Source organism: Trichechus manatus, unplaced genomic scaffold (genome assembly GCF_000243295.1).
Source record: "Trichechus manatus latirostris isolate Lorelei unplaced genomic scaffold, TriManLat1.0 scaffold00150, whole genome shotgun sequence".
Lineage (NCBI taxonomy): Eukaryota > Metazoa > Chordata > Mammalia > Sirenia > Trichechidae > Trichechus > Trichechus manatus.
The window spans coordinates 2,587,866-2,610,348 of NW_004444086.1; the positions used below are offsets into that span (position 1 = coordinate 2,587,866).

General features: G+C 35.7%; 1 protein-coding gene across 19 annotated transcripts in view; it reads right to left on the reverse strand.

Moving 5' to 3' along the window:
* The window catches only part of ANK2 (ankyrin 2), a 773,539-nt gene that overhangs the window by 141,516 nt on the left and 609,540 nt on the right, over positions 1-22,483 (reverse strand). For all 19 annotated transcript variants that reach the window (XM_023740207.1, XM_023740209.1, XM_023740206.1 and 16 more), the window contains exons 5-10: positions 18,773-18,871; positions 13,149-13,334; positions 12,689-12,712; positions 9,291-9,389; positions 7,842-7,940; positions 490-588 (exon numbers count right to left, since the gene is read on the reverse strand). In XM_023740207.1, the coding sequence (XP_023595975.1) occupies positions 490-588; positions 7,842-7,940; positions 9,291-9,389; positions 12,689-12,712; positions 13,149-13,334; positions 18,773-18,871 (606 nt within the window). The remainder of the gene's footprint in view (positions 1-489; positions 589-7,841; positions 7,941-9,290; positions 9,390-12,688; positions 12,713-13,148; positions 13,335-18,772; positions 18,872-22,483) is intronic.

Sequence of the window (22,483 nt, forward strand, 5' to 3'; positions counted from 1 at the left end):
ATCAACCAACACTACTGTTGAGCAAGTCTTACTACTAGTAGTATTGCCTATGAGACAAAGATTGGATGAGCTAAAATATTCATCTTGTTTGCTAATTGTGCTGCTTTAGAAAGATAATTTTATGTCTTTTATAGCTATCTCAGAGAATCATTAAGATCTAGAGTCATAGAAGGTAAGAGATCGGGGAATCCTTAGACTTACTATTCTCATTTGCATATACTACAGATATAGTCCAAATTTCCATGTGTAGTAAGATAGCAGGTAATAAAAATATAGAAAGATTTTGAATGTACACATACGTGTTAATTTTAAATAATTTTAAAACAGTATGAATATTTGTTTGGATGCTAGTCTATATACATTTCAAGTTCACCCAATATTGAGTAAATGAAAAATGTGTGGCTGATGCTTTCATTTTATAAAGAATAGAGATTATCAAAAAGAGTAGCTTAAAGTCCTTCAGATCCTATCTTGCTTGAAATGACTCACCTTAGTCCTTGCCAGCAAGGGAGCACCCCGTTCCAGCAGAAGTTCCACCACTTGGTCATGCCCACTTCTCGCAGCACAATGAAGTGGGGTCAACCCATCCTGCAAAAAGAATTAAAGAATTAGGCCAGAGTTAACTTTTTAATTTTTTTTTAACCAAGATTACATCTAATCTTAGAGAGGGATTTTTCTGAACTCAATCCTGATGACTCAATAGATAAGTAATAGAATTGCAATTAGTTAGATGACAGTAAGAAGAATGAGAAAGAAAACAAGACATAGACAAAGAGCAAGAAAGAGAAAGACAGAGAAACAGAGAGCTCCCGCGGAAGGAGGTTAACGGGATGGAATTTGGCTGCTGGTCACATGTTGGCATATTCAGGAAGATGGAAAAGCAGAGTATGCTGCATTTGTTGAACTTTAAAGCTCCACTCACTTGGAACCACACTCAGAGATTATATTAAGTTATACTGTTTTCACTTTGGTTGTCCTAACACAAGTTTTACTTAAAAAATTTCCCAGTAATCTAATTTATCCACATATGTTCTCTCTTGAATTGTCACTACTTTTATAAATTCTCCTAAAATGCTCCCAGATGCTCATAAAAAGAATGGGTCATTTTTTTCGAAGTCTTTGAAAAATTTCTGCACATATTTTTCAGTACTTTATATATTACATAATGATTTCCCATCAATGAAATTTATTATTAGTAAATAATATTAAAACTGTGCCAAAAGGAATAATGGCACAACTACATGTTATGTTATTTATAAAACTTTCTGACCTTAATACTTCTAGGGTAGCTTCTCAGAGCAATCCCCAAATGACTTTTGTCTTTTTTATTTTGTTTTTCTTTAGGCTGGCATGGTCAGAAAAAGAAGAATAGGTGGGAAACATGAGGCAAAATGTAAAGAACAGTGGGCAAGACTCGACAGAGAAGATGAAATCCTTAGTATCTAAATTAACTGGTGATTTGAGGTTTAAGGAAAAAAAAGCTTGTCACAGGGAAAAAGGTGGAAAAAGCAGGTAACAGAGGAAATGAATGATGGTAAGCAATTAAGAGGGTTTAAGAATCTTATTTATCCAGAACTACGCTATGGAACACACTTCTACTCTGACACACATAGGGTCATCATCAGTGGGAATCTACTCAACAATTGGTGAGGTAAGGGTAAGGGTATAATGGTCTCTGTTTCCAGGGCTATCTTGCTGGGTTATGCTCTCCTCCTAATAAAAACAATTCATTGGGATTACAACACACTCTCTTTCTGATACGACATTCTGGCATTTTTGTGCTGAATAGCTTCCTTTTACCCCTCCAGATCCACGCTCTAAACTTCTCCAGTCGGTTCTGAGTCCTGATAGACTGACCTCTCTAGATCGCATCAGTGGGCTACCTTGCCCTCTGGCTTCTGACTGGGTTTGGCCAAAGGGAAACCTAGCAAGAAATGGAAGTGACTTCCTGAGACATTTCCTAAATTTGGCTGTGTCTCTCCACCAGAGGTTATAGCTCCTGCCAAAGCAACCTTCTCCACAGAATTTTTTCCTTTGAGGTTCTATAACCTATTCTTCACCGTTCAGGTCTAGGCTTGGTAATGAGCCCTTATGTTACTAGCTCCTGGGGTATAGCACTATCTCTGGTACTTTCTCTACAGTCTGTGCACAATATTATAAATAGACCCTTTATGAATCTCTATTCAAACTTTCAAATTTGAGTGTGCCATCTGTTTTATGCCAGAACCTTGCCTGGTAACAATTCCTTGCTTTAACTACTTAGCTAGTATTAAGATACCAAACCAAAACATAACTGGCAGTTTTGGGTGTCTGGGGATTAGCATGAAAAGGCTGCCTTTCCAGATAAAAAAAAGCACTTAAGTACTGTAGTTGAGACAACAAAGTTATTTTGAAGTTTGCCTGAGATGGGGCTAAAATAAAATGAGGGAAAAGTGATTTAAATGATTATCCTTTCAAATCTTGGTATCAGTTACCTATGGTGGCATTACAGAGCATGTAGTTGCTACATAAGTGTCATGGATTGAATTGTGTCCCCCAAAAATATCTGTCAGCTTGGCTGGGTCATGATTCCCAGTATTGTATAATTGTGTACCATTTTGTAATCTGATATGATTTCCTTATGTGTTGTAAATTCAATAACTATGATCTAATAAGATGGATTAGCGGCAGTTATACTGATGAGGTATACAAGATTGGATACTGTCTTAAGCCAATTTCTTTTGAGATATAAAAGAGAGAAGCGAGCAGAGACACGTGGGAACCTCATACCACCAAGAAAGCAGTGCCGGGAGCAGAGCGCTTCCTTTGGACCTGAGGTTCCTGAGAAGCGCCCAGACAAGGGAAGACTGATGACACGGACCTTCCTCCAGAGCCTGTGGAGAAGCATTACCCTGGAGCCGAAGCCCTGAATTTGGACTTGTAGCCTACTGGACTGTGAGAGAATAAACTCCTCTTTGTTAAAGCCACCCACTTGTGGTATTTCTGTTATAGCAGCACTAGATGACTAAGACAATAAGTTATGTCATACTTAGCTATAACATGATTTCTCAAATATATCTGGGCAGGGGGTGTTCCTTGATGTCTAGAGTTTGAGAAATCTGATACAGTGAATGGATGCCTTATGTGTAATGGTTAAGTGTGTAGACTACTGAGTCATAGAGACCTGGGTGTGAATCTCAGATCAGCTGCCATGAGTATCTCTGAGGCTCAGCTTCATGATATACAAAGTGGGGATGATTTTTCTTATGCTACTTAGCTCACAGCCATGTTTGAAAGATTAGGGAATGCTGCCTTAAATCCTTTTTAGAAAAGGTACAGTATCCTTTTTTTTTTTTTAAGTATTACAGGAAATATTATTGTGCAATCATGTTGAAACCTCCAAAATACCCTGGATACATTCAGAATAACAATAAGGATGTTACCGAGAACACTTAATCAACCCACAAGAACATCTAGCAACAATAGGATTAAATTGGTTATAAATCTTACATCTACTGATGCAATTTTTCTGTTTTTATAAAAAACATGTGAATTACAATACTGAATTCATGTTGCCCAAAAAACTCAATATGATTAGATCTTGAATATTTTCTACAAAGTAGAAATCAAATTATTATATCAAGTTAACAAATTATTTCCAGAAAAGCCTTTCTCAAGGTTTTTGCATCAAGGATCTTCTTACTTAAAATTTGAAGACTGTGTTGGAAGGTTTTGTTTTGTCCCCCTCCAGGGTCCTCTCCCCAGTGTTATTTTTGGAATAACTGGAATCAGTTCAAATCACACTATGATATGGCTAATTCTTGAAGGGGAAGATAATCAGCTTAGAGGAGCACCATTTATCTAGCTGGTAGTCCACAGCATTAGCTTCTTGCAACCATTTCTTTCCTTATCTTTTCTTTTCCACCCTCTTCACTTAATTCATTCTTCTAGCAGTGTATCCTGAGGTCTGTGTTGAATGTAGGATCTGCTAATTACTAACTTGTGTGTCTTGGATCAGGAAACCATAGTGGCATTAGTGGTTAAGAGTTTGCTGCTAACCAAAAGGTTGGCAGTTCAAATCCACCAAGCGCTGCTTGGAAACCCTATGGGGCAGTTCTACTCTGTGCTATCGGGTCGCTATGAGTCAGAATCAACTTGAGGGCAATGGGTTTGGTTTTCTTTTTTTGGTGTCTTAGGTCAAGTTATGTAACTCCCGTAAAACTTATTTTTCCCTTTGATAATTTCATTTCTCAAATGGGGACTTTCATATCTTCTCATCAAGAAAATAATACATACATACTTCATAACTTGTTAGAAAGATGAAATAAGATGATATTTGTAGAGCACTTAGCAGGGTGCCTAGAATATCGTATGCATGTGACAACTGGTAGTCATTATTGTTATGTGTTTAATTATTACACCTAATAATAAGTAACAAAGGTTGATCTTTTTTTTCTGATGAGATGTTTTTTATTCATTATCCTTTAATGGTTTTTGCATACTTTTATTGTTTGCATTGAAATATGTATTTCAATATTTTAACCATAATCATTATCGGTATCTGCACATTTAAATAATAAATAAGCTTAAAAATAGAAAAGAATAATGCCCTTAATTAAGCCTAAATGAATAATAGCAGTTTTAAATAGCAATGATATTTATGTCTTAACATTAAAATGGGGTTTTTCAGATACGAACAAACCAGGGCTCTGATGAAAATGTCTCAAAGTTTCACATTAGATTCTAGTCAATGATGACAATGCCAGGGAAAATGAAAAATGTCTCAGTGATTGTCAAAATGGTGGAGAAAGCAGGAGAGAAACTGGATATAATAACTATAATTATTTATCCCCTAATCTCTATATGGTTTGTTTTTCTCCAGATAATTAAAACCTTATAAATTAAAAAAATGAGAAAAATAAGGGAAGTTCTAGATGTAATATACTAAATTTAAAATTTTTGTGGTTAATTTGATTGATAGGGAAAATTGAGACCTATGACAAAAAAAGAAAAAATAATGCTCACACTATTTTAAATTCCATATCTAGAAGCTCTATATTATTACCTAAAAAATAATAAAAATATAAACATTTTCCTCTTTGTAAACATATTTTTAAAGGAAAAAAATAGTAAACAATATTTTTGTTTGTTTGTTTTAGTAATCAAATATTACAGTACTAGAACTAGCCCCCCAATTCCAGAACACAGTCCTTGATTTCAGTACATACCTCCTATATACTTTTGCCTTTGGTGAGATGGATACAGCCTTTTTAGCTATAGCCAGAGTGAAGGAACAACAATGCTTTTAAAATTCTAATCCTTGGAGATGAGTAAGTATTTTACTCATGGGGGAAAAAGCCTAGTGCCACCATTCAATATTGTACCTAATCCTGGGGTGTGCTGGAGCAGCTTGCACAAGGTAGTGGAAGCCAATTTGTGTGCATCTCTTCAGAGTTTTGCATTCAGTGATATCATATTGGTAGCTCAAATTTGGCCATGGTGGAAATATTTACACCATGAAAATCAGCAAAGGCAAAGACTACAAATAAGGGTTGTTTTTTTGTTCTGCTTTGTTTTTTGGAGAGCCAATTATTAAACATTCACTAGCACGTCACTGACCTAATCCCTTGGGGGTACTAATGACTTCCATCTTTGTGAGTCCAGAGATCTAGTCTGTCTGTTTTAACTGTTGTGTCTCTAGGGTTCATGTACCAAGTAGGCACTCAATAGCTGTTTGTCTAAAGAATGAATGTTTAAATGAATGAACACACAATGTACACAATTAGAAAGTCTATTTTTTTCTTATAAATCCATGAATGAAATTCTATTTATTTGTTGTATCTAAAAGCTACATTGGATGATATGGTCCAAATGTTCCCTTCATAGATGAAGAAACCAAGGCTGGCAGTTGTTTGGTTACTTGCTTAAGGACAATTAGTTAATGGCAGAACTAGCATAAGAATTTATTTCTGTCTTAGTACTCTTTTTATGAAAAAACACTGCCTTTTTGGAGTTAGACTTTTTGATTGTATATGCAAATGTATGTGGGCCATGCAAATCAGAGCATCTTTTAAGGAACTAAAAAAATGCTATGATGATCAATAAGAACAAAATCAACTGCCTCAATGAGTGAATACTCCAGAAACACATTAATTAAAGCAATGTGCATCCTTAACACATTGGGCAAAGAAAAAACTGTTTTTCATCTGCAAAGTGCTGCCTTTCCATTAGTATTCTCAATTATTAGATAGTCTTAATCGAAAGAGTAGAGTAAGTGTAAAGGGAAAGATTGTTAGTAACGTACTTAAAGGAGGAAGTGCAGAAACTCCTTCCTTTAAATGCAAAGCCCAAGTATGCAGAGCATGCAGTACTGTTTACAATTGTTCCAAATTCGACATACCCACAGCAAAGCATGGGAAAAGGTATGCCAACAAAGCAAAGGGTAGGAACCATACAGAACTCTGATATGAAGACACTGGACCACAACAAAGATCTGGACAGACAAAGCAATCACTCCAAACTCCCTCACAAGAATGTGACACAGTCACTCTGGACCAAATGACTTAGAGCAACAAGATTCAGAAAGCAACATTTCCTGAGCTATTAAAAATCACAATTTATAATCTGGGACTGGTGCGGTTTCTAGAAGCTCAAAACTGATAAGGTTTATTGAACAAAAACATTTGCTAGCCTCAACATTTGCAGGGAGCTAGAATTGATCCTTCTTTCTTAGACTACTGGAACATGAAGTTCTAAACCAAAAGTGAAGATAAAATGCCACAAAGAACATATTCTATCTACCATCTTCCACAGAATTTTTGTACCTCATATTTCAAAATTTTCATATTCTACAAATGTTCAAAGTTTTGGTGAAGTCTATGATTAACAAAATCTACTCTGGAAACTAATATCAAAGTACCAGTTAATGTTTAGGTAAAAAACTGCATACAATTTCAATAACATTAGCAAAAATTATAAGTAGCTAAATAATTGACAACTCTATTTTAAAAATAATAATAGCTTAGTTAATTCTCACACAGCCTTATGAGATATGTACTATTATTAGCCTGAGTTCAGGGAAGGTAAGTAAGCTGCCAACATCATACGGCTAGCAAGTGGTAGAAGTAGGGTTTGAAGATCAGGCAGTCTGTCTTCAGAGTCTAAGCTTTTACCAATTTTACTTTACTGTCTATCTTATTATCTACTTATTGGGAGTGCATAAAAACTCAGGAGAATGTTATTTTACTAATAATTTGAAATGAACAAAGGGCACAGTCTCTTACCAAGATAACTTGAGTAAAGGTACAACATAATAACTGTGTGTCTTTTTTTCCATAAGCATAATGGCAGATCTGCTCAGGTCAGTATAAGAAAATGAATTGGAAGTGCAAAGAATTTCAACATGTATTTAAATATTTTATGTAAAAGCCACCTTCTAATAGTTTAATGTATGCTAATGTGTTTGAGGGAGCCCTGGTGGCACAGTGGTTAAGCATTTGGCTGCTAACCAAAAGGTCAGCAGTTCGAATCCACCAGTCGCTCCTTGATATTTACAACTGCCCAAATCAGAGATTTCTAAGTCTGATTTTTGAGTTTTATGCTTAGAAAATCAACAAGCAAAGACTAAACAAACTGCTTTATTGAGGGGCTAGCATTCTCTTTCTCTGTCACTTCTGAGCAAATATTAATTCCACCATATGACGTGAAACCGTTAAATTTTGTATGAGATTTAAATCAAATCCAAGAAAACAATTTCCTTGAAAACATATTGCCTATGTTTATGGACTGGTGTTTTAAGATGTCTAATAAGAGGACACAAAGAAATAATAATGGTAGGAAATTGAAAGAACAGAGACACTCACCCTAGTTTTGGCATCAATCTGACCGCCACGATCCAGTAAGAGCTTCACCATGTTTGTGTTTCCCCTTTTGGAAGCCACATGCAGAGGAGTGATTCCATTCTACACCATGAAGAGACCAAACAAGAGCATGTTGGGTATGACAGGGCATGATGGTGACGACTTTGTTAAAGGGCACAAAGGAGGTTGCGACCTACGTGGTAATTTGATTCAAGGTTTCTAAAGTTTCAATGTCTTACATTTTTAGGGCACAAAAAAAGCACACAAACCACAAAGCACTAGAGTTAGAGAGTGAAAAATGGAATGAAACTACATAATAACTAAGTTAGTCAATATCTACAATAAAAGTGTTCAATATGCACATTACTGACGAGAGAGAAAGGGAGAGCTTTTGTGTAATAGAAACAAAAATTCAGATCTTAGCTTGGGTAAGCCCTAGTCTCAATTCTGTCTTTCTTTTTCTAACACCCATGCCTTTGAACATTCTGGAACCTTAAAGTTTCTTATGCTTAAAAGTAGAACACAAATATACATCAATACCTACTGGGGGAAAAAAAAAGATTCTTTAAAACATCTTCAGAATAATTCAGTAAGAAAACACTTGAAAAATAAAACAAGATAGTTTCAGTGCAGAAAACTTCTAAGGACAAAATATCCATACATAACAATTATCTTCTTTTGTTGGCTGCCATATATCATAATTATGACAAGAATATATACTTGCTTTTTCTCCATGTCATAGATTTTAAAATATTAAATATTAAAATATCACATTTATTCATGTTATGTATACTGAGTTTTATAGTGTAGTTGAATTCTTTACAAAAAAAGCATACCATTAAGCATATAACTTAAAGTGATGTCTTTTTATGTGTTTTGGTAAGGCTTTTCATTTCAGCAAATTATCAATTCATAAAAAAAATAAATTCCCTGTTAAATTATGTGCCCTATAATCATTGGAAGACATACTACTTATATATTTTGAACTCAACATTTTAACAGTTTAATTATTTATTAACCTGAAGCTGCTCATTCAAAAATTTTGGTTCATATAAATGGCTATTTTGTAATGAAAGAATATCTTAATTCATAGTTAAATGAGAAATATCAGTATCATAGAATTTTTTTCAGTCTTCATGTAAACTAAAGCCCTGGAATAATTTTAAATATAATTGTCCATACAGATGTCTGAATTAATATCCTCCTTACCTACCATAAATGATTTGTGTGCATGTGGATTTACAACAATCTTATTTATCACTTGGGGTCGTGATGACTTCCTGTGATTTGAAAGAAGAAATGGAAAATCTAATATTGCTAGCGCAGATCCAGGTAAGCGAAAAAAATGAAGCCTTTAAGGAAGATAATGGTTATTTTCACTTCAAAAGTGAAACTTCATAGTTAAATACACATTTACTGCTATCTAAAATGGGAAACGATTTTAATCCATACCCTGGCTGTGAAGTCCACAGCAGCTCCCCGGTTTAGAAGAAGGGTTGCCACGTTGACATTTCCGTAGTGTGCAGCTATGTGCAAAGGGGTAAAACCACTCTAGAGAAAGCAAATAAAATGACAGTCAATAGAGCATTTTGCCTCTCTATGTTGCAGTCACCGTATTAGTGAAGAAAACCACATGGTAACTATCTAACATACGCACAACACAATTCAGATGATAAATACTTTTAATAAGACTCTGAATCTTAGTGCAATAAGGCAGTAAATAACTAAATATAAAGAGGTAAATAAATATCCTGCATTCCTTGAGAACGTTATTTCTAATTATCTTAGCTATTTATCAGATTTGCTGTTTATACCAAACGGCGTTTCTTGAGTTGGTTTAACATATTAGAGAAAAATACAATATGCTTAAACAACCTGTGGTTTAAGCCAAAGGATTAACATAATTACGAATAAAAAAATCTTATCTTCAGAGAAAGAGTCAAAACCAGTGTTAGATATATATATTTTAAAAAGCTTTGTGTGGCATTATATCTTTGTAATTATGAAAACATTGTGAAAATTTCTTACAAGGGAGTCACAATTCAGTGCAAATCATCTATACTGTCATATTTTTATCTTCTTCCATAAACTGTGTTTCGTCAGACTATGTCATTATAATGAAAAAGATTGAATGCATGGAATTAAACCAGAATTTATTAATAAAATAAAATGTGATAGAATCTACCAGAGCAAAACAATTAGATAGTCATTAAAGAACTGTTTGCTCTCAGAATGTTTTAAAATACGAGTCTGAAAATCTGAAATGGAAGAAAATATATTCTTTTTATTTCTTTTTCTGATGAAAATTTAGTTAGAAAATTTTGCCATTTTCACAATAGAAGCATATTAACAATTTTCTGATTAAGGTACACAAAGGTATATTATCTGATTTTTTCCTTGCCCTCCATAATTTTCATCACTTAATTAAAAATTATAGAAATAATGCAGACTGTTAATTGGCTATCAAATACTGCAGTTTTGAGGCAATTTTGTATTGTTTTCTTTGAAATGCACTTTGCTGTGCACTTTGCTGGGTTTTTAAGAAATATCTTCTAAATCACAACTGTTATTTTTCTACTCACTTGATACATAGGTTTTGGTGACTTTGTTTTAAAATTGCCCTAAATAAGTATTCAGGTAGTCTAAGTAAAAGAAATTCCTCTGTGCTATCAGCAAGTAATTTCTGACTATCTAAAACAAGGGCACAACATAATTTAACTATCAGACCAAATCCAAGGACTCTGGTCAAGGTATTTTTATTTTGTGTCTACATGATGCCAAAGATCCATCGAAAATGGAGGAGAAAATCCATCTACAACTGGCTATTATTTTATAAAATGTCAATATTTTATAGTTTTGGAAATAATTGACTGGTTTTTTGTTCATTTTATCTTGATTATTTCCTGTCATACAGACATAGCCTGAATGTGTGCCTATTATTCAAGTTTCAATTTAATTTCAGAAAAACTGCTGGTGAATGATTTTCAAATTATTTAAACATAATAATATTATATTTCTCATTTGTCAAAATAAACTAACTTATTATCTGACACAGCCTCATTGACCATCCATGATGATGCTGCAGGCTGTGATTCTTAGATCAACACTAGGCTGCTTTAAGCCCATTCAGAGGAACTTTTCCTGATTTATAAGAAGGTGGGAGGCAGTGTTAACGTTTCTAGGGGATTATAGATGGAGGGGTTCCCCCCTTTTGTTACTCTGTTGTCTTCAGAGGAATATGTCATTACTAACTACTGAGAAATAACTTAGTATCAATTTGCCCAAAGGAGTCCCTGGGTGGCACAAACAGTGAAAACATTAGGCTGCTAACTAAAAGGTTGCAGAGATGCCCTGGAAAAAAGGCCTGGTGATCTACTTCCGGAATTTCAGCCACTGAAAACCCTATGGAGCACAGTTCTACTCTGACACACAGAGGATCACCATGAGTTAGAGTCAGCTTAACAGCAACTTCCACTTTCAACATAATGTTTATAGTCAATATTACATTCAAGAATTTATCTTAAACAATCACCAAAAAGCAACTGAAAAACTAGAAGTATTAAAGTTAGTAATCAAGAAATCAATTTGTATGGTTTAGTCTTGAACAATTTCACCAGCAGGTAGACCTTTTTTTTTTTTTTTTAAGTTTCTGATCCAGATTCCATGCAAGAATATGGAACAGAAGAAATAATAAGGATAATTCAAATATCTTCATATCTCAGTGGGTAAATTTGTTAAAAATAAGATAATAATCTTAGAAACACATTACCAAAAAAAAAAAAAAAAACAAAAAACCAAACCCATTGCTGTCGAGTCAATTCCAACTTACAGCAACCCTATAGGACAGAGTAGACTGCCCTATAGGGTTTCCAAGAGGCAGCTGGTGGATTCGAACTGCCGACCTTTTGGTTAGCAGCTAAATGCTTAACCTCTACAACCAGGGCCGTTGCTCTCAGTAAATACTAAGTGTAAATGCTCAAAACCCTCAAAGGTCCACAACTCAGTGAACAAATGAGATGTGAGTTTTAAGAAGCCCTCAGCAAAGTCACAATCAAATTACATAGTCACTTGCCTTTGAATATAGGTTAATCTTTATAATATACTTTCAACAATGTTTGTGTTACTGCCTCTCTGTGGCAATGGTCAAGGGGAGATTGCTAGACACACATGCACGTGCGTGCGCGCTAACACACACACACACACACACACACACACACACACACACCACTGAGAGCCTTCTGGACTTAACACTCTTGCTGATGGATGTGGATTATTTTGGTACCTAGAAAATAGATGATTTCATGACAGGTATTTTAAGACTTAGAAAGATAAAAGCAAATGCCTGGTTTATGATATACTGAATATCATTATTGATTATATAGACTGTGGTAAAGACAAAAAGCATACAGAAAAAAAAAAAAAGAGCAACTGCTATCAGATAAGAGGATGAAACACAGTGGAGGAGAAATCTCCCTAATTTCCACTTTGCTAAACTCTAACATGAGAAATCTCATTAAGAAAATGAGATCACACCTCTTCTTGGCAATAAGTAGCAAATTGTTGACGAGGCTCCATTTAACTAAAAATACACATTAACTAAGAGTTTCATAGCATACTGTACTGAGATAAACTAGTTAAATAGTTATACTGGTTAAATGTTTCTAATATGTTACTTTAAATATTTTTGAATTATCAATTTGCCTTAAATATGGGAAAAATTTCCAAATTAATCTCCAAATAATAAAACTTCCAATTATTAGTATGAATTAGTGAGCATTTACTCTAACTGGGCAAAGAAAATAAATAAAAAGAAAAATCATATATATCTTGGTGTAACCGCAATACTGTACCTCGGTCGTCCTATTCGCCATCATCTGAAGCAGTGTTGTGTGGGAAAAAGAGGGAAGATATTACACAATGCAAAATTAAGGAAACAGTCAAGCTGCTCACTGCGATTGCTGATACTATTTCAACACGCCAAAATGCATTCTACTGAGAAAATACATCCCGTAACACTATACAATATGGTTTATCTTTCTGATTCTGTTTCTATTACTTATGACTATAAACAGATGTCTAAACAGTTGAACCTAAGAAGAGAAAAACTGTCTTGCATTTAATTATTTTTTTATTGTTGTTAGCGTACCCAACAGACATTCCCCTTCTTTCCAAAATACCTCTTAAATTAATTTATCTCTTTTCACGACCAGAAGTAATTTTGCATTATCACCACGGGCTACTTCTTTATCATGCCCCTGGAGGAATCCGGCAGCCAGAGAGTTCCTTTCCACAGATTTGTTCAGCTTTTACCTTGGACTGTACGTCAGCATTGTGGTCATTCTGAAGTAGGAGTGCGGCAGATTTGGTGTCATCTTTCCTTGCTGCAATATGCAGAGCTGGCAGCCTCACTTTCCCCTTTGTGTCATTCTCCAAGAGGATGGCCACTGCCTGGTTGTGTCCTTGCTGGAGAGCCACAGCTAGAGGAGTAAAGCCATCCTGGTAAAAAAGAAGTGGAAGAAAAAAAATTTCCATTAACATTTGGATGTTTGGGATCTAACTCTAAGCAACGGTACCACTCATTTTTTAAAGTAATGATGAAGAGTGAGGAGCAAGAGGATGATATATTACTGTGACATTTAAAAGTGGATTCTAATCAGTCATTTGCCATACCATGAACTAGTTTAGTCAGACTGTTTTCCTAATTTCGTCTACACATTTTGAAAAGCATCTTCACTCCCTAACAAAGCATATGACATATAGGATATGCTCAATAAATGTGTGTTTTCGATGGTAAAATAGAAAGTAGAACCAACCCTAAGTAATGCCTCCTTATGTAAAAGAAAAAAGTGGGAAGGATAGAAAGAACGAGCACCAAGTCTGATTAGGGAGCAAATGATAACCCAGACAGGGAAATAAAATAAGTAGCTAACTATGCACATTGCTTAAAACAACTTATATTGGTTAGGGGAAAATGAAAACTGGATGGGATGCCCTATGATCAATTCAATTTTGGAATTGATTCGACAAATTAGGCTAATTCATTACCTTTGTACCTGTTAATTTTCTATTATTTAAATCATTTAGATATAAAATTACATGTGCTGAACAATCAGCTTTTCAATTCTAACTTTAAAAAAGAGAGATGGCTAACCAACAACTGTATTGCACAGGTCACACAACGTCAGGGAGTCTTGGGGATAGATGGATAATCATGCAAGAAAATTTGGAAGGCTAAGTTTTCTCTCCAGAAACATGTATTCATTTCCTGGGAAGGATTACACGTTCTAGGCTCTACGTATGTATAAACTTTGCTTAATCCACAAAAGTTTGAAAACAAGTCTCAAGGCTAGAAGTTTCCATTCATATAGAGCAATAAGATGGTACATTTAAAGATTACAGTCTAGGCACAATGGCAATTTACCACAATCTTAACTACTCAGTGTTTTCAGTGATAATGTTTAAAAAGGTAACTGTGGACTTTTGTTGGAAAATCATTTCCCTTAAGCATATTGTATCATGCATGAACTACCACAATAAGAATTGAATTTTAAACAAATATATTACTTAACAGGATAACAGGACTGAAGAGTAAAGCATGCAGCATTCTAAGATGAAAACTACTTGCCTAAATTTACAGGTTTCTTTGGCACAAACGAAATACTCCATGAAGGAGGGAGATACAGACTCATTGTCATGTACCTATGTAATTTTATTACCTCCTGCAACCTTGGGATAGCTTATATTAAGAGTGTGAAGTTTATTTTTTTTTAGACACAAGGAATTTGCTCAAAGAAAAGAATCTCATTAAAATGTTTTAGCCTTCAATTTTAGTAACATTGGAAAAAAAGGAATAGAGAAGGGAATTATAAAAAGGGTACTAGAGGGACAGAGAATTCCCTTCAGAGGATTGAACTTTGAACTCTCATTAGATGGATTTCATACTAAACTATAATCCATGGGAGAAGGTTAAATATTTGGAATGATTTGTTCAAGTACCTCAACTACCCGCATGAAAAAGAAAACAAGTTTTAAAGTTCAGTAGCTTCGTTTTTTTAATCATTTATTTACCAATGCTAATTGCTATAATTATGTGATTTTTTTTTAAAATTGTGCTTTAAGTGAAAGTTTACAGTTCAAGTCAGTTTCTCATACAAAAATTTATACACACATTGCTATGTGAACCTAGCTACTCTCCCTATAATAGGACAGCACACTCCTCCTTTCCACCCCTGATTTCCCATGTCCATTCAACCAGCTTCTGTCCCTTTTTGCCTTCTCATCTCGCCTCTGGACAGGAGCTGCCCCTTTAGTCTCATGTATCTACTTGAGCTAAGAAGCACTCTCTTCACCAGTATCATTTTATGTCCCATAGTCCAGTCTAATCTTTGTCTGAAGAGTTGGCCTCAGGAATGGTGTTAGTTTTGGGCTAACAGAGAGTCTGGGGACCATGTCTTCTGGGGTCCCTCCAGTCTCAATCAAACCATTAAGTCTGGTCTTTTTACTAGAATTTGAGTTCTGCACCCCACTTTTCTCCTGCTCCATCAGGGACTCTTTGTTGTGTTCCCTGTCAGGGTGGTTATTGGTGGTAGCCGGGCACCATCTAGTTTTTCTGGTCTCAGGCTGATGGAGTCTCTAGTTTACATGGCCCTTTCTGTCTCTTGGGCCAATATTTTCCTTGTGTCATTGGTGTTCTTCATTCTCCTTTGCTCCAGGTGGGCTGGGACCAATTGAGGCATCTTAGATGGCCACAGGCTACCTTTTAAGACCCCAGACGTCACTCACCAAAATGGGATGCAGAACATTTTCTTAATAAACTTTGTTATGCCAACTGACCTAGATGTCCCCTGAAACCATGGTCCCCAGACCCCAGCCCCTGCTACTCTGTCCCTCGAAGTGTTTGACTGTATTCAGGAAACTTCTTATCTTTTGGTTTAGTCCAGTTGTCCTGACTTCCCCTGCACTGTGTGTTGTCCTTCCCTTCACCTAAGATAATTTTTATCTACTATCTAGTTAGTGACTACCCCTCTGCCACTCTCGTAACCATTAAAGAATGTTTTCTTCTGTGTTTAAACCTTTTCTTGCATTATTATAATAGTGGTCTCATACAATATTTGTCCTTCTGCAACTAATTTCACTCAGCATAATGCCTTCCAGTTTCATTCATGTTATGAAGATGTTTTGCGAATTCATTGTTGTTCTTTATGGTTGCGTAGTATTACATCGTGTGAATATACCATAATTTGTTTATCCATTCATCCGTTGATGGGCCCCTAGGTTGTTTCCATCTTTTTGTTTTCGTGAACAGTGCTGCAATGAACATGGGTGTGCATATATCTATTCATGTGACGGCTCTTATTTCTCTAGGATATATTCCAAGGAGTGGGATTGCTGGATCGTATGGTACTTCTATTTCTAGCTTTTTAAGGAAGCGCCAAATCGATTTCCAAAGTGGTTGTACCATTTTACATTCCCACCAACAGTGTCTAAGTGTTCCAGTCTCTCCCCAACCTCCCCAACATTTATTATTTTGTGTGTTTTGGATTAATGCTAGCCTTGGGGTGAGATGGTGTCTCATTGTAGTTTTGATTTATATTTGTCTAATGGCTAATGATCCTGAGCATTTCCTCATGTATCTGGTAGCCGCATGAATGTCTTCTTTGAAGTGCCTGTTCATATTCAAATTAAGTGAAATTTTAAAATTTTAAATATTTCTTCTCAAACATGAATTGTGTTACCATATTAAATTATAACAACGTGATTGTTTTAGGTGGTCACAATGTCCTGATTAGTAATTGATTTTGGCAAATTAGAGCTACCAACAGGTTCAGGGTAGGTGCCTTCTTCACACATATTCACACATGTGCACACACGACTGTAGATGATAGAGATAAAACATAAGACATTAAATAGCAATCAACCATGGAGCCATGTAAAGCGATTATTTTTTTGCATAATGATAAACTGAAAGGGAAGTACAAAGGTTTGTCCAGATGTGTGCTTCCTGGTAATCATAGGGGCTGGGAGTAGGGGTTTAGTCAACTATGTTTATAAATAATAAGAAAAAAATTAAATTATTAAAAAATGAGACAATTAACAGGTATATGTGTCTAAGCTATAATTCAATGCCTCATATGATTCATATGATTCATTTCAAAAGCCGCATTTCTGCATGGCTAGCAGAGGGAGTTTTAAATTTCTGAGGAATCAGAGTGTAACATGATCTCTACAGATACAATGCACCTAAAGGGGTATTTCTGGAAGCAGACCAAAATGCTGCCCCCGAAGGGGCCAGGAGACAGCTGAGAATGCCAGCAAGCTGAGTTTCCCTAAACCATACACCAGAAACACGGAGTCTATTTGGTGAGCAGAAGGACTCTATAGTGTAAAGGTTTGTTGTTGTTATTGATGTTGTTTTCTGATAAAAGAGTCTCTGCCTTCAAGGAAATAAAATAAAGCATAGACTTCCTTATTTTGGTACATTTCTCAGTGGTTTTGAGGTAGAGATATAGTCTCATATTGTTGCCCAAGCTTGGTCTGAAGATAGTCACATGTTAGTCATTGACAGAATTAGTATTTCAGAAAACACTGGCCCTAAATCATAAAAATCACACCATACTCATGAGGCAGGAGTGTAAAATTGTATGCTGAATAGAGACCTTGAAATCATTTCATACTAGGCAGTTGGGGTAGAGAGCAAGTTTTGTTTTCAAGTCAGAATCAGGAGATGTAGTTTCTTTAACTGTGTTGGGTTTTTTTTTTACCTAGTGAGAATAAGCTGTCAGGAAGTTATTATAATTATTGGCTCCATAAAAAGTTATCTCCCAAAGGGACTGCAAATGAGTTTAATAAATGTTAATGATCCCCCTGACATGCACACACACAAACACACACACCAAATACAGAGCAGAGGGAGGGAGTTAGCATTTACTTTACCTAAAGATTTAATTTTGCAGAAAAGAAGTCATATTGAATATTAAAAATATCAATATAGTTTCTGGTGACAAGTATGTACCAGTCATCTTTCACTTAGGCCAGGAGTTTTTCAATTTTATTGGTGGAACCATAAAATATGAAATAAGAAATACAATGCCTGCATGTACAATGCCTGCAAGGGGATCCTCTTTCCCCCTTCTCCCCCGTCACTCTCCTCCAAACTTCCAGTGGCCCCTGAAGTACCTTCTCCAAGCACATGAGTATCACTAAAAATAATCACTGCTGTAGACAATCACTGAACTTGCTCCTTAATCCGTCTAAGCAAAACTGTGAAGGAATATGCAAAGTGCGTTCTGTTCATAAGTGGACATGCTTAGGAAAGGGAAAGCGATGTTCTCTCTAGAAATTCTTGTCCACCCCAACCCCTTCTCACCTCCAGATGCCCTGAACGTTGTGAAACTGCATTCTTCTTGAACCGTCTATTCAGTTTTTGTCATAATCATACTGACACAACCATCTATCACAATTTGGGCTTCAGAAAATATGGACAGCTCTTTTAGTGTCAATTCCTTATAAAATTGTGCTAACATCATTACCTATGAACTATTTATGATCATTAAAATTGTTCCTTTAAGGAATTTTTTTGGATTGCAACAAGGATAAAATATTGATGAAAAGAGATGCAGAGCATTTATATTTACTTAATTTTAGAATTAAAAAAAAAATTTAGAATTAAAAAAACTTCCAAAAGCTAGAGTATACCAAACTGATAGAAATATGATTTCATGTGAAAGTAAATTTACATGAATCTAATATAAAAGCATAAAGTCTATGAGCAAAATCCTGGGTCATTCATTCATGGCCACTGCTTTAGAGTACAATAGTAACATGAACATTGCTAATGTATTTTAGACAAGGTAACAGATATTCTCTGTGTTTGGATATAAAAAATATGGACATTAAGATCAAAGAACTGGAGCCTTTAGGGATGACAGCCTTACCTCAGTAGCAGTGCTCTGATTAGCTCCGTTTTCCAGCAAGTATTTGACAACATCAATGTGGTTTTCTTGGGCAGCCATGTATAAAGGAGTGAAGCCATTCTGAGGACAAATAATAAAAAAGACATCTTTAATCCTTTGTAAAATTTAAACCAGGGAAGAATATGAGACAGGGAAAAAGAGAATACTATGAAGTAAACCTTTGAAATGGTGAAACTGTATAACATATCTTTACACTGAAGAAACCATATTTTTATTTACCATTCTTATGCTAGACAAAATCAAAGTGAATCAGTTCCCATACAGAATTCCTAAAGGAATGACAAGAAAAGGATAGTGAGGAAATATATCCCTTTTTTCCTGTCTTCATTTCAGTATCAGAGATTCAAATTTCTCATCACCTAACACTGAGTTAAAATGAAAGATATTTAGTATTTTAACAACTATATAATTCTACAATATATATAATTCTCTCTATATATAATATCTATATATTATGTTGGAGCCATGGTTGCACAGTGGTTAAATGTTTGGCTGCTAACCAAAAGTTCAGCTGTTCGAATCCACCAGCTGCTCCTTGGAACTCCTATGGGGCAGTTCTACTCTGTCCTATAAGGTCGCTATGATTCAGAATCAACTCTACAGCAATGGGTCTGGGTTGTTTTTTTTTTTTTTTTTGAGATATATTATGGAAATGTTCCTGTATTTATCAATTTGTAAACTATTTAAACAGACCACCATTACTGTAAATATACACAGTTTAGTTAGCACCCTTAAAGGTATAAATTATTACTCAGACCAGAATAGGCTGGGGGAGAATGCAAATCTGACTGAAAATGTAAAAATCTGTATTTTGATGTTCTAATTTAGGTACCCGGTTTATTATTGAACATCTTTATATTGTTTTTAAAAAGTCATTCTGAAATTCTGTCGTTCAGTAATTTTCACAGTCATTTATTTAATTCCTTGTTAAAATCCAGCCACTGGTAAGTGCTGTGGACACAGTAGTGAACAAGATAGACACATCTGTCTTCATGGAGCACAACTATGATAATATTATAACATTATTAGGTTATCATAGGAGAAAATCACTGACATTATAACATTTGAGTTTAAAATTAAGTTTAAATCATCAGATTTTCTTTTCATTAGATCCTTTGCACTGTGTAATACCTCTTTAAGAAAAAAAAAACCCTACAAAACTGCATAACAAAGAAAACTTGTGAAATAACTCCTAGAGCTCTTTGGAAACCTAATAATTCTCTGAAAACCATATCATAATCTTAAACATAGATGATTTCCTGACAATTTACACATCTTCATCAGAATAAGTAAAAGCATAGATGAGAGGTTAGGGATCTATATTTTAAAAAATGTAAAAGGAGAGAAAAATAGCTTTTTTTAAAGTATGTTATTAAGTAAAATTCTTCTGTATGCATTGTATAAGTGTGGAAAATCATTCAAAGTGGCCAAGGTCCAGCTAAAATATATGAGTAGAATAGTGTATGAGTATAACAAGTAAAGTCATTTTAAACTTGATTATAAAAGAAAATCTGCAGGCTTCAAATGATGGAGGAAAATTCAAAACTAAAATAGAAATATTAGAAAAGGAATAAATTAACAATATTGTAGGATTCAGGAATAACTTGCTAACTAGATAGCATATTTTTAAAAACACAACAAACAGGTGACATCTTGAGTATTTTAAGAACACTGAAGAGGTGGCGGAAGGATGGAATTAGAGAGTCAAAAGAAGGGAAAGCCAGGATGGTTAAAAACAATGAGTGGGTGTGGAACGGGGCTCTTTCATGACAAGTAAACGGCAAGGATGGAAGGAACTTTTAACAGACTGAGATAATTTGTTAACATGCTTTCCTCCTAAGGAACCTTATAAACACAGCGGGGGAAAAGGAAACAGACAGCGATTGCCAGGTCTGCAAGGGAAAGGGGATGTACCATCCTTAGGCCCCTGCCTAAAAGAGGCAGTTGCCCTGGGTCCTGAGCTTTAGAGGAAATCTCCTCAGGCTGAGCAGGGCTGGGAATCCAGAGGGCCAAGGAGATGTGCCCACTCTGATCCTACACCTCCTCGGATTCCAGACCTTGCAGCAGGCTCAGAGCTACACAGAATCCCTGCCTAAGTGACCCCAAGTATAAATCTAGTATTTACTCAGATTTTTTCCTAGGATTCATCCTCCTAAGGGTCTATTGCAATGCATACTGTATGACAGGCTGAAAAACGGCCCTCAAATATGTCCACATCTTAATCCCCAGAACCTGTGAATGTTATCTTATATGGCTAATGGGAATTTGGAGATGTGATTAAGGATCTTAAGATGGGAAGATTTTACTGGATTATCAAGTGGGCCCAATGTAAATCACAAGCATCCCTACGAGAGGGAAGCAGGAGTTCAGAGAGAAGAGAAGATGCTACACTGTTGGTTTTGAAGATAGAAGACAGAGCCATGAGCAAAGGAATGTAAGGAATGCAACTCTAGAAACTGCAAAAGGCAAGGAAATGGATTCTCCCTTAGTGGCTCCCAAAGAAACAAGCCCCACCAATACCTTGGTTGTAAAAACGTAAAACTCATTTTCGACTTTAGACCTCTGGAATTGTAAAAGAATAAATCTGTGTTGTTTTAAGCCATTGAGTCTGTAATAATTTGTTACAGCAGCAACAGGCAGCTAATACACACCCCTAGAATTGTTTGCTAGGGAAGGTGCATGTAAGAGATAAAGAGAGCTTGTACGTGCAGGTTGGGGTATCCACACCCTTACCCGTGATGCCCGTGTGATGCAGACAGAGCCAGGGATGGGAAGAGAAGAGGGACTGGCTGTAGGCTACAGTCCCAGGGTTGGTACTCGCCTTGACCACAATCCTGCATGGAACTCCAAGAATTCCCAGACATCTAAATTTGGACCTGTCATGTTGTTATAAAGGTACATTTGTCATGTAGAATAGAAGATACTTATTTAATAGTTTGTTAGCTTGATATATATCTTTTAATTTTTAAAAACATACTATAAGAGGGCCTCTTTCGCACTCTTGCACTGGGCCCTGCAAGTGTTAGAGGTTAGGGTTAGGCGTTAGGGTTAGAGGTGGGCTACAGTGGTAAAAGTAGGAAAAAGAAAAATCAAGACTGATAACATATCTCATATAAAGGGGAAAAGAGCAGTGATGGACAAACATTCAGAATCTTGAATACCATTTGTATGCCTTGTGCCACAACCTCTGCATGCAAGCCTCCCAGCAGAGTAGTGGGTACGGATATGAAGAACAATAACAATAAAAATGAGCTTCTGTGATATGCTATCCACTGTCCATTGTGAGAGATACTTGAGAATACATTGTCTCAAATTATAGTGAACACGTTTCCCAGCTTGTCTGAGACAGTCTAAGTTTATGCATAGTATCCTGGAGCAATTATTAAAAGTGTCTTTGTTTGAATGATAAAGTAAATGATCCGATACTACCTCTGATACTTAGAATAGTGCTGCAACATTGGTCTTATTGTCGCCAATGGAGCTGAGGCAGCTGACTCAAACACTTAGGTACGGGGCCAAAGTCTCACAAGTAATAAGTGAACTTGGAGTGATAGCCTTCAGTTTGGATTTTATCCCAAAGACTGCCTGCCTAGCTGTGTGGCAGACTCTCGTGTGGAAACAGTTAAGAATACAGAAGCCTAAGGCACTGACCCCCACCCCTACTGAGTAGGA